The sequence below is a fragment of the Lagenorhynchus albirostris genome, chromosome 2 (genome assembly GCF_949774975.1).
Source record: "Lagenorhynchus albirostris chromosome 2, mLagAlb1.1, whole genome shotgun sequence".
NCBI lineage: Eukaryota > Metazoa > Chordata > Mammalia > Artiodactyla > Delphinidae > Lagenorhynchus > Lagenorhynchus albirostris.
Window position 1 is genome coordinate 48,366,259 of NC_083096.1, and position 13,241 is coordinate 48,379,499.

The window sequence follows — 13,241 nt, forward strand, 5'->3', positions numbered from 1 at the left end:
GTGTCCACATCTGCAGAGAAGCGTGGTCCACGGTGGGCAAAGGGAGCAGAGGCAGCTGGTCTGAGCCTGAAGAGGCGCAATGCACATGAGCACCCCTGGAATGGATGTGGGTATCACTGTGGAGACACCTGTGAGCTCCGCAAATGAACGCACCCCTCAGCATTGACAGCTGCAATGCACGTAGAGTGGCCATGCCAGGAAGCACGGGCAGCACAGAGAAAGAGAAGCACACGCTCTAGACGGGCAGCATGCACTCCCACCAGGAAAAGCACCTTCCACTGGCTATTTGCAAATTCTCAGATATTCAAATGCCAGCCCTCCAGGAGCACATGTGTAAGAGTGTAATTACATGGAAGAATTCTCTCTCTCTTACATGCTCACATGTGTGCATACCCACATATGCGCACACGCGCATACACACACACACGCGCGCGCGCCAGGCAAAAGAGAGAACCAACCTCTAATTTCCACACAAATCAGATACACACTTCAAACTTCACTTCTCCAGTCGCGCATACAAAGATCCAGATTCATATCCCATCACAACCATTAATATGTCTTCATACCTAAAATCACAGAGAAGCATCTTTCCAACTCATGCATATATGACCTCACATACACCCTGCAAGGACCCTGTGGATCAGGAAGGGTGGTTGGTAGTCTTCGTTTCGAAAATGGGGAAACAGGGATTCTGAGATGCCAGGAGGTTCCCTCAGCGTGTGAGGGACCGAGCTACGACTAGCACTTGGGCCTTTTAATTTGTAACAATGTTCTTTCCGTGTTTCTCTATGGACACCACATTCGCACTTAGTTATACCGTAGTCCGGAAGTCAGGAGTCTGGGCTGTAAGCCCAGGCAGCGCACACACACCCTGACAACGTTCCACCTGCAGCACCCACCTCGCAGCACAAGCACTGCACCCAAAGCCTGGATCTCTGCTCATCTTGGATGGTCACAGCACCTCTCCCACCTCACTGTGGCCGGATACGCACACAGCTCAATGCCTACTGCCATGTGCCTACCAGCATCTCATTCATTCTTTCATTCCATAAATAGTGATTTTCTACTCTGGGCCAAGCATCCTTCCCCCGCGTATCTCTAACCCACTCCTCCTCCAGGCTTCCTCATCTCAGTAAATAGAACCACCTACTGCTAAGTGACAGCCAGCCCTACCCACCAGCATGTTTGGATACCTGTGTATATGTATTTTTAGCCCAGACTCATGAGTGCAGGGAAAGTGGAGTAGAAACTGCTCAAGGCCCAGAGAATGCTCTAGGGAGCAAGGAGTTGTTTCACCTTTCTTCATCAATCTTTAAAAAATTTGCCGGGGGTGGGGGGGAGGGGAGTTTTTTTCTCATGCAGGGGAGGGAGGTCCCCACACAGAACTCTGGAATGTTCCTACAAGGCGAGGCCGACGACATTCATAGGCTTTCACACGAGCTCTGGGCAGAGAAGGGCTCCCCCCTGATCAGCTTCTAGTAATAGATGACAGGGTCTGGGGCCAGGCTAGAGGTCCAGCTGCCAGGGCTCTCAGACCCTCCCCAGTGATACCGCAGGACCCCTCACTAAGTTCTCAGGACGGCCAAGAAGCCACAACAGGAATTCCGTGGTTCTGTGGTCACTTCTCAAGGCCCTTCTCCAAGGCCCTCCCCCAGCACCATACAGTGGTCAGTCGCCCCGCAGGGCCCATGGCCTGCCGGTTCCACCAGCAGCCACAGGGCCAGGCTGGATCCTCAAAGAGTCTACACTCGCCACTCTAATTTATCACCTCCCATTCTCTCCCTAATCCGCTCCAACTGGATTCTGTTCCCACTGGGCCACTGAAACGGCTCTCGGGAAGGTCGCTAACAGCGTTCATTTTGCCAAACCCAACGCTCCCTTTTCTGTTCTCATCTTACGTGATCTTTCAACGGTCCTGAGCTCCGCCGTCCACGCCCTCCGTCTGGAAGCGTGTTCTTCCCCACGTCTCCAGGACACCACGCTCCCTCGTTCTCTCTCCCACCTCCGGGCTGCTCCCCATCAGTCTCCTCGCGGGTTTTCCTCGAGGCACGGAGTGCTCTGGCCTCTGTTCTCAGCTCCTCGCTTCTCCAGCCCACCTCTCCCTGAGTCAGCCCGCCCGGGCTGACAGCTAAAATGCCGTCCAAATGCAAATGCTCCCCCAAATCCTTATTTCTAACCCCGACTTCTAAACTCCAGACTCACAGGCCAACAGCCCGTTCAACATCTTCACTTGCATGTCTTACAAGTATCTCAAATTTAACGTGGCCAAAATGAACCTTGGATTTCCACTGTTCTCCAGGCTAGCAGTAAATACCACCATCATCTACCCAGTTGCTTAGGTTCAAACCTAAAAACCTGGGAGAAATGTTTGTTTCTTCTCTTTTTTTTTTTTCATCCCCACCTCCATCACGTTTATTCCATCAGCTCATCCTATTGGTTCTCCCTCCAAAATACAGACTGAATGGGATGACTTCTCATCTTCTCCATTGCTACCATGGTCTGTCTAAACCACCACCAGCTCTCACCTACTTTACTCTAAGAGCCAACCTCTGTCTTCCTGGCTCCAGTCTGGGCCCCTACAGTCCATCTCCACAGAGCACAGGGACCTTTTAAAAGTGTAAATCCTAACCTATCCACCCTTCCCCTCTAGACTCTCCTATGGTTGTAACTAGAATAAAAGCTGAAGTCCTTCACCTGGGCCTTCAGAACCTCCCGGGCCATGTCTCCTTCTCTTCCCCCTTGCTCCCTTCATACCAGCCACACTGGGTCTTGCTGGGGATGTTCCACCTTCGTAATGTCACACGACCATCTTCGACACATTTAGGTCTCTGCTTAACTATCATCTCTTCAGAGAACCCCTCCCAGATCGCCCGAAGGTACTCCACCCAATTCCTGTTCCTCTGCCTTAGTACCCTGTTATATGTATTTGATAGCTATTCTCACTATCTAAAATTATTTCTGTGTATTTATCAGCTATCTTGCTCACTGAAATAAAAGCTCTGTGAAAAAAAGAGAGCCTGTCTTGCTCACTGCTGTATTCACAGGACGTTTCCTGGCATGGAGCAGGCGCCCTGTGAGAGTTCACAGCTTTGGAACTGAGCAACTGGCTGTCAGCACAGGAGCCCAGGGGTCTGTGAAGTGGGGACAGCGACTCACTCGATGGAAGGCATGTTGGGTGCAGACATCGGGCTGACCTCCTTGGCCTTCTGCAGCGCGTGTTTCTGGTTGAAGGCCTCCTCTTCTTCCTGTTCATCCTAGACACAAAGCAGAGAGGGCTTTGTCTGGGATCCTCGTGAAGGACAGCAGCTCCCATGGCTCTCCCAGAAGGCGTTCTGGAGACCAGGCGAAGCGAGACAAGCAGGGCAAGAGGTGAAACAAGGCAGAATGAGGTCAGGTTGGCTCACAGACCTCGGGTGGCCAGCAGCCAGCCCCCTTGAGACAGCAGCCTCCTGGCCAGCAATTCTGGCCTCCACCCTGCCCCACCTTCTCAGGACAGCCGTGCAGTTCTACCCCAGTGCCAGTCCTCAGGGGAGCTGGCCGGGGTTGTGGAGGTCAGAGGCCAGAGCCGACACTTCTCAGATGCTCTGCAGTGTCTGGAAGTGATGGAGGGGGACCTTCCAGGCACAGCCCCCTGAAGTAAACACCACACTTCCCATCACGCCCTCTTCCCTGCACAGCTAAGTGACCCCACCCTGGGGCCCAGGCAGGGACCTTATCCCCTCACCCACATTCCTGCTCATAAATGTCCCTCTGTGTGATGACAGCAAGGAAAGCCGGTTCAGGTAAAATGACTAGAGCTCCTAGGAATACACACATCTTCAGAGCCTGCTCTGGTTTTCACACACATCAATTTACTTGATCCTTGCAGTACTCCTGTGAGGTATGCAAGGCAGATATATCATTCCTTTTTTACAGATAAAGGAAGCAAGGCTAATGGAGACCAGGGGTCAAGCACAAGCTAAAAGAGCCAGTAAGGGGTAGACGCATGACTTACAGCCAGCTTTTCAGATACTAGAGCTGGTATTTCTCCCTGCCTGCAGAGAAGAAGACCCTCAAGGACGTAGGGAAGAGCAGTCACGGAAACATCACCAGGTTGCTATGGGCTCTGCCCCAAACCAAATGTGTATTACATGGGGAGAAGTTTTCACTCATCTCCCTAGACCATCCCACTGCAATCAGTATTGCCTCCACCCCTGAAGAAATGACTCAGAGGAAAGAAAGGAACAGTTTTTTGAGCAATGTAGCAACTAGCTTCATTGAAACTTCCCTCAAGATGACCATGGCCACTGGAGTACCCCAGGAGACACAGTCTAGGAACAGAGATGCTCCTGGCCCCTCTCACCCCCAAACCCAGAAGTATGAAGGCACATGATTGAGGTCACACAGCCACAGGTCACAGGAGCAGAGGTGGGACTTAAATCCAGGACTTTGGTATTTTCTTTCTTTTCCAGGGCATAATTCTGCAAAGGATATCTTTGGGAGTTTGCAGTGACTAAGTGATTATCCTCTACATCCCATGAGAGATCCAGTCTGCTCCAAGGCTCAGCAAACTCAACGAGGGTGAAGCAGGCTCCTTTCATGGATGTGTGGCTCTCCAGCTGTCCACAAGCTCCCAGAAGGGGCCTTCCTGGCAGGCTTGAGCCAGGCAACACAGACTTTTGGACGCAGCCCCAAAGGCCAGCAGGCACCCAACGGCACTAGGGAACCATCGGGTCCCCGGAGAACAATGCTTTACCTTGGTCAGCTCCTGGGCATTGGCCAGATTGTCCACAGCGATGGCCAAGAATACATTCAGCAGTGTGTCTGGGGTGATGAGTTAAGGATGGGCAAGTAAGAAAAGCCAAAGGCCCCAGCAAGGCTGAGAGGGCACCTCCAGGCCTTTCCTGCCTGGGACACCAGCAGGAACAGAAACCACCCCAGAGTCACTTAAGCAGGGGCTGTCGGGGGAGGGAGAGAGATGTTATGCAACTCTGTTTGATGGAGAATATGTCTTCTCTCCTTCCACAAGTCATCTCTTTGTACAGGACAAAGAAATACCTGAATCAAAGCTCCCAGAGGGCAAAGTGAGCTACTTTGTGACAAACTGGCCTTCCATTTCTGTGACTCACTGCCTAGCTTTCTTTTTATGGGTTTTTCATGTTTAGTTTATAGTCTGCTCTGGCCCCTAGAAGTTTTCAGGGCAGAAAACTTAAAGAAATATCACTGTTCTGTGAGGCTATGGAAAATGCAAAAATATAGCTGCAGCACATGGCTGTCCCTTTTCACTCTAGCAATTCCAATTCAACGCAAGTCCCACCCCCCAAAACTTTTAATGATCATGTAGAAGTTTGCAGTTTATAACGTAACATTCAAGCAAATTATCTCATTTACTATTCATAACCATCAAAGGAGAGAGATATTGCTTCGTCCTTTCAGATGTGGAAACTAGGCGCTCAGAGAGATTAAGTGACTTTCCCAAGGCCACACAGCTGGTAAACAGAGTTGCTGGGATTAAAACCTAAATCTTTCTGGTCTAGAGCCCATGACCAGCCATGGATGTTGGAATTAAATGCACTTAGTTTCTCGTCTCCCTTCACAACTTACTAATTGTTTGTCTTTGATTGAGTTCTTTCCTCTAAGTCTTATAAGGTAAGGATTAGATGCAATAGTGCCTGGAAAGCGTTTAGTACAGGGTCTCATGAATAGCACAAGTACGATAAATGTCAGCTATGCTCAGTAGTATCAGCATTAATCATAACACTAATATTTTTGAGAACTTACTATGTGGAAGGCTCTGTTCTATATTAACATATAGAGCTGCCACATGATCCTGCAATCACACTCCTGGGCATATATCTGGAGAAAACTAGAATTCGAAAAGATACATGCACCCCAATGTTCATTGCACACTATTTACAATAGCTAAGACATAGAAGCAACCTGAATGTCCATTGACACATGAATGCATAAAGAAGATGTGGGATATATATACAGTGGAATACTACTCAGCCATAAAGAAGAATGAAATATTGCCATTTGCAGCAACATGGATAGACCTAGAGATTATCATACCAAGTGAAGTAAGCCAGACAGAGAAAGACAAATATCATATGATATCGTTTACATGTGGAATCTAAAAAACATGATACAAATGAACTTATATACAAAACAGAAATAGATCCACGGACACAGAAAACCAAGCTTATGGTTACCAAAGGGGAAAGGGGGAAGGAGGAATAAATTAAGAGTCTGGGATTAACATATACACAGTACTATATATAAAATAGATAACCAACAAGGATCTTCTGTATAGCACAGGGAACTATACTCGATATTTTGTAATAACCTATAAGGGAAAAGAATCTGAAAAAAAAAATATATGTGTAACTGAATAACTTTGCTGTACACCTGAAACTAATACGACATTGTAAATCAACTATACTTAAATAAAAGTCTTTTTTAAAAAAGTAAAAACAAAACCATATAATTAATTCATTAGTATTATAATCTTGTCACTATTTCAGCCCATAGTGATCTCTGTCTTTTCTTATTTTCCCCAGCTCATTGTATCTCCAACCATTTACTATAACAGACTCGTATGTTTTTATTTGTGATGATAATCTGATAACTTGGATATTATGATATCTGATCATTTGGATGATACTTGCTTATATTTATCTTCTTTACCCAACTAGCAGATGTTCCTTAGATCGGGATCCTTGTGCCTCTTAGTACACCTAGCAATGGTCACCCCAGTGCTACCCCGCCCCCCACTATTACCACCATCAGCACCGCTACCATCACCTCCTCCTCCTCACATGCTGGTCCCTGCAGGCAGCCCAAGAGAAGTCTTTTAGAAAGGATACAGTTTCCAAACAAGGTGAGCACAATGAAATAGATAGCTGACCACATGCCTGAGCTGACCCCACCCTGGGAGCGGATCCCATTGTACATCACCTCATTCCAGTCCTCACCCGTCAGGATCTACACAAAGCAAACAACAGGCAAATCAGAGACCTGGGTTGGATGAGAAAATGGGGTCAACGGAAGGGGGAAAATTCTGGGCCTGGGTCTTTTCCATCTACCCCTTGCTTGATTATCCTGTGAGAGAGAAAGAAGTGTCACGGCCACGAATAATCCCCAACTTCCTTCTGATATGTAAGAGACATTGAAAACAGAAGGAGAACATCAAAAGGAAAGATTCTATTCCTCAAAATACAGAGTCTCCCCACCCTGACCCAAACATCAGCTGTGCCCGGCCTGTGGGAATCACACAGATGAGGTGGTCTGGTCACTGCCTGACTGTCCCCAGGAGTTGCCAAGATACAGTTCCTGAGACAGCAGCATTATTGGAAAGGGCCTCATGGGCTCCAGTTCTGGAAACCTGGGTTCTGGTTCAGCCTCAGATTCTGGCTAAATAGCGTTCTCCTTTAGCTCTTAGACATTACTGATTGAGTTTCCCCCATGATTTAAAAAAAAATTTTTTGGGGGGGGGGTGCGTGGAAAAGATGCTTCTTTAAATGCACAGGTGGGTTTGAAGATACTTCCAATTTCATAAAACCAGAAATGCGATGTTGCTGAATGACTTTGACTAACGTCTCTTGCAAACTCACAAGTGTAAGGAGAAAGCCAATGAGGTCATCACAATAGAGCTCTTTTATTATTGGTAAGGACATAGCTATAGAAACGCTAGGAATTATAGTGGTGATGATTACTCAATAAGCAAGAGTACCCAGCTGCCTGAGAGGAGCTTGGAGAGGAAAGGGAGAATTCTCTATAGTGTGTGCACCAAGGGATCCCAAGTAACATTTTTTAACGTCTCATACCTGGAATACAGTCATGATGGCTGCAGGGAAGGTGTCAAAGTTTGCTGAAGGAGTCCCATCATTAAAGTTGAACCTGAAAAAGGAAATTCAGAGAGAATGAAATGAAAATCTCACACACCAAGTTTTCCTTTCCCGAGATTATGCCGTTTTCATCACTACTTTTCCCCTTTCTCCACATCCCCCTGTGTCCTACTCTCCCCTCATCCCAGTAACTTATGAAGACAGTTTTAGTGACTACTACTGGGGGACTGTGCACTTGAAGGGCCCTGGTAATGGGACGGGGTCTGGGCTGATCCTGAGTTACAAAGCCCCAGGCTGTACCTTTCAGGGACAGCTCCAGAGAGAGGGGTCCCCTCAATAAGAACCCTGTACAGTGTGAACGGATTAAAAACAGAGATATCTGTTCCACACACATGCTCGTGGTTGATTTGAGCCACAGACACGAACAAACGAGATAGTTAACATGGCAATCAAATTAGTGACCCCAGGGCTTCCCTGGTGGCGCAGTGGTTGAGAGTCCGCCTGCCGATGCAGGGGACACGGGTTCGTGCCCCGGTCTGGGAAGATCCCACATGCCGCGGAGCGGCTGGGCCAGTGAGCCATGGCCGCTGAGCCTGCGCGTCCGGAGCCTGTGCTCCGCAACGGGAGAGGCCACAACAGTGAGAGGCCCGCGTACCACAAAAAAAAAAAAAAAAAAAAAAAAATAGTGACCCCAGAGCTCACAGGTTGAAGTCTAGGTTTTGAGGCTCCTTTGGATGCAGAGTTCATTGGTGCTTACCTGCCTCCAAACAGCTGCATTCCTAGGAGAGCAAAGACAACGATGAAGAGGAAGAGAAGGAAGAGCAAACTGATGATTGACTTCATGGAACTCATCAAGGAGACCACCAAATTCCGGAGGGATGCCCAATACCTACAAAAAACCCAGATAGCATTACAGCAGTGAACACTAAATACCAAATTATCTCCATGCACAGCTGGGCATCTGCCTGGTGGTCTATGAGATAAGCCGCATCTGCATACTTGTAGGAAGGAGAGATGACAGCAATAATGTGGCTCCCTTGGGAATGTGGCACAGGATATGGCATCATGGGCATTTTTCTGGTTTAATCTTCGGAGAAGAAGAAGGAACTGGAGAACGGAGTGGGGGGTGGAGTCAGAAAGGGGATCATGTGGTAAGGGCATGTGGGGATGGAAGGAAATAAATATAATAAAGGCAGAGAGAAGCGTCCACTCTCGAAAGTGGTTGGGAAGAGTCTAGATTCTGATCACTTACTTGGTTATTTTAAATATTCTTAGAAGCCGGAGAGCTCGCAAGACACTGATTCCAAAAGATGTACCAGGTCTGAAGATCGCCCAGACCACTTCAAAGATGCTGCCCACTGTGACCTAAAGAGCCAAACCCAGCCACGGTGAGATGAGGAAAGGAGGAGGAGGTGAATGAGGAAGAGGAGAGAGGAGCAATCTTGTATTCCGCAACCAACAGCTCTCACTGGGCCATTGTGAAATTCAAACTCCCCCCTCCCCCACCCAGCCCACCTGCAACAGGACCACCTGTTTGTGAAGGCTGCCAAGGAAAAACAAGACTCTACCACCTCTCTCCCCACTGCTCCCCACTCCCCTTGCTAAATTTCGTCCTTCATACTACAGATTGCTTTACTGACTGCTGTTCTGTCCTTTGTGAAAACTGCAGTAGTCATTCACCACTTCTGCACACATCTGACAGCCATACTGTTCTTATAACACCTTGAACAGACAAAAGAGTGGTCCTCAGATGAGAAAACAAGTTTAAATTAATACACGTTGCATTCCAATACAAAAACCTCTGAGAAGATCCACGTTCTCTCATTGTCCTAGAATTTAGTGCTAACAAGAATGTTTCAGTCACCTGTACATGAAGTATCTTTCAGTCACTCAGGACCCCATACCCCAACGTGATGGTACTACTTGGTGGCGTAGAATCTGACTGCTATAGAAATAGCAACGTCAAATCAACCATCCAATTTGTTTTACGCTTTAATTATGTGTTTATTGAAAGCCTACTATATTCCACACATTGCACTAGGAGAAAGAACAAAAATTAATTCTCACAGCAATGCTGAAAAGTATGTACATAAGGGAACTAAGGTGAAAATGGTCTTTCACTAGTTATTATGCCTGAAAATTGCCTGTACCCAGAAGCATATGTTCCAAGTTAAAATGCAGATTGGCAAGGGCTCAGAATCGTTAGCACCTAACTGGAGATTTGGCAGAAAAAGAAGTAGGTTTGGCAGAAAGAGAGATGGTTCAGGAACCCAAAGTTTTGAAACCGACTTCTGCTGCTAACTGGCTGTGTGAACTTGCACACGAGGTCTCCTATTTACTCATGTGTAAACGGGCAGCCTAACTCCCAGCACCTAACATCGTGGACATCGGACCCCTGCAAGCAGTGGAGGACAAATATGTATGTGAAAGCACCTTGAAGACTGTTAGTAACGCACACATTTATGTATCAATATTATTTAGGAAAGTGGACACTGGGTGAAGTAGTCTATGTGGGGACTTGCTAATACACAAGTGTGTATGTGCATATGTGCGTGAATGTTTAAGGGTATACCCAGATAATTTTCCCAATTTTAAAGTGAACTCAAAAAATAAATATATAAGTTGCTCATTTTTGATTGAACCACCTTCTGGAATCAAGTCTTTTGTCCTTCTCCCCCAGGCTTCCCCCAAGATAATAAGTGGTTCAAAACTGGCTATGGGTAGCTTTGTAAAATTTACCAAAGTGTTTACTCTATGGTATGTGTGTTACCATTCAGTAAAACATCATTAAAAATAAAAGAGCATTTAAAAGACCCAAACAAACCCTAGTACGGCAAGGATTCACGCATTCCTGACCTCCCTTTTTGCTAATCCTATCTATTCCCCTTTTATAAATTCTGATTTCAGTGCTTCACGCCGAGAGCCCCGGAGCAAGCTGCTTATCTCAAACCATGGCATAGCAACACCTGGCAGAAGGATGGGCGGGCTCCAGAGCACTTACCCCAAAATCAAAGCAGTTGAACGAAGAGTGAAAATAAAGGCGAGGCCCCATGCCGTACATCTTCAGGGACATCTCCAGGAGGAAGAGTCCCAGAAACAAAAATTCTGCATAGTCTGAAAGCATTAAAGGCAGAAGCGTTGGTTCCATGGATGGCACGGGCTTCTGCCCTCCCCGGTCCAATCGCCCCACCTACAGAGGAACCCTCCACAGCAGCAGGACCTACACAAGCGGGACTTGCAGTGACCATGCCAGCTCAGTGCCAGGCAAAACCTAACGAAGTCTGAAAACGCTCAGACCCAGAATGAGTCCCAGGCACACTCCACAGGGTCAGCTTTGCTCTCTTGACAGGTGGCTTTGTCATTGCCCTTCAAATGGTAGATGGCTCTCAGGAGAGAGAGAAAGGGCTTAAGCATGGCTTTGATGAAAGAGCTGGATTCGCTCTCCACACTCCCGGCAGTGACAGCCTCTGGGAGCCTCACTTGCGCCCAGCGGCAGCCTTACCCAGAGCTGACCTACACGTTTCCTTTCTGGTCTATCGAAGGTATCCATTTCCCTAGGAACTTTTTCCCTAGGACTTTGGTGACCAAGACACCCTACGTCGCTGAGCCTACGTAAGGCACTAAGCTGGCCTTAGACTACCCAAGGTGCAACACCATCTTGTTGACTCATCAGCAAAGATTTGTTCATCTGATTCAATAACGAATGACAGCTAGGAATGGTCGTGTGATAACCCCGACCCCTTGAGGACAGCTCTGGCCTCGGTCACAACGTGGTGGAGAGGCAGAACTCTGGGTGGGCAGGACCACGGCCAGGCCCACGTGACACCTTGCTCTCTTGACATTCACACCCCAATTGAGCAGCTGCCGTGAAAGCCAGTAGCCACCATTCACTTACAGAGGAGGTGGGTGAGCCACTGGGGCTGGTTGTGATGGACGATGGCCACACAGGCGGTGTTGAGAGCCACGAGGCTCAGCACAATCCAATAAAACACCTGGGATTTAACCATGTGGCGGATAGAGATACGCAGAAGCCGCTCCTTGTGCCGGAAGTAGGAGGCCCCGTCCACCTTTGTACTCTTGATGCTGGCTCGGGCGAGGGGTGTGCCTAAGTGGGAGAAGTAAGGAGGAAGAATGAGGCTGCAAAGGACATCACCCTCCGTGGCAAGCAGGGATTCGCAGGGCAAGGTGGGCAGCTTTGGTCCCAGGGCTAGGGTACTGCCACGTGTTATGAGCTAAGAGTTTCCACAGCACAGCAGGGGACCCTGCTTTTCCTCTGGGCACCCTCAGTCCTAGGAAACGGAAGGATTCCCCAGGCAGGACACCAGGCATCCAGCCGGTATCTTGAATCCTAACAGGATCGTGTTTATGTCTGTAACAGATTGGGCTTCTCTCTGGCTTTTCTTTTTAAATATGCTTCGGGCACTGGAATCATCCTGCCGCATTTGTGATTTTTTCTGCCACTGGAAGCCTAAAGCAGCGATGAGCTCTGTACGCCTCTTCTGCTTTGGAGGATGAAGTCAGACCCTTCCCTTTTATCTGGGGAGGAAAAAATCTGCCATCAGCCAGAATCTCTAAGGGAACCTGAGGTTGAACACCAGTCATGTTAAAGGGTTGTCAGTAGGAATTTGTGTAAGTATCACATGGAAGCAGGCGATGGAAGTAGGTAGATGCTACTATGATTAAGCAAATGATTGCAGGTTCTCAAATGGGTGTCCTCAGGATCCTTTGAACAATTTCCCAAAGTGGGTTCTCATTATCACATCCAGGAGAGATAGGATATATATGCCGATGGGATACATCTGCCACACTCGAAGAATCTGGGTTGGATTCTTGGCCCTAAGCCCCATGTTTCACACAACAGTATCCCCTGGTCCATCTTTTTCTGTAAGTCATTGTCAACTAGATTAGATTCCAACGCCTTTTCCTAATTACATCCCAAAGTTCTGGATTCTTTGGCCTCCCTTCCTCCTGGTGGTGTTTCTCCAAAGACAGGATGTTCCCTTTCAGAGGAGGTTCAGAGCAGTGAAAGGAGATCTGACAGCCTCCACTCACCCACAGAGGAGATGTCGACACAGTGCTCGTCGCTGGAGTCCCGCGTCATGGCCTCCGTCCGGCTCCTTTTGATGGTTGCCCTTCGGAGCACTACACCGGGGAAGGCGGAGGCCAGGGAGAGGACACAAGAACAACCGGATCAGTCTGGTCAGAACTGAGGACTGTGGGCAAGAGGCCCCTCTGACACAGGCGCCTGCCTTTAAATACCCGAGCCAGGGTTAGTGAAGTCAGCAGCACCTCTGACACACGAGGCTCTTGAATCCCATGGGACAAGGCTCCCGAAGCCTTGCTAGAGCTTATCTAAATGCAGTAGGTAACAGGTACTCCGTATCTATTTGTTCTGGTTCTTCATAAACAATGTCA

At 48.1% G+C, this 13,241-nt stretch overlaps 1 protein-coding gene across 1 annotated transcript in view; it reads right to left on the bottom strand.

The window, feature by feature from the left end:
• The window catches only part of CACNA1E (calcium voltage-gated channel subunit alpha1 E), a 358,420-nt gene that overhangs the window by 66,750 nt on the left and 278,429 nt on the right, over positions 1–13,241 (bottom strand). Inside the window, exons 11-19 of the mRNA XM_060132060.1 lie at positions 12,879–12,968; positions 11,722–11,931; positions 10,828–10,940; positions 9,079–9,191; positions 8,584–8,715; positions 7,806–7,878; positions 6,846–6,963; positions 4,736–4,803; positions 3,157–3,254 (exon numbers count right to left, since the gene is read on the bottom strand). Of these exons, the coding sequence (XP_059988043.1) occupies positions 3,157–3,254; positions 4,736–4,803; positions 6,846–6,963; positions 7,806–7,878; positions 8,584–8,715; positions 9,079–9,191; positions 10,828–10,940; positions 11,722–11,931; positions 12,879–12,968 (1,015 nt within the window). The remainder of the gene's footprint in view (positions 1–3,156; positions 3,255–4,735; positions 4,804–6,845; positions 6,964–7,805; positions 7,879–8,583; positions 8,716–9,078; positions 9,192–10,827; positions 10,941–11,721; positions 11,932–12,878; positions 12,969–13,241) is intronic.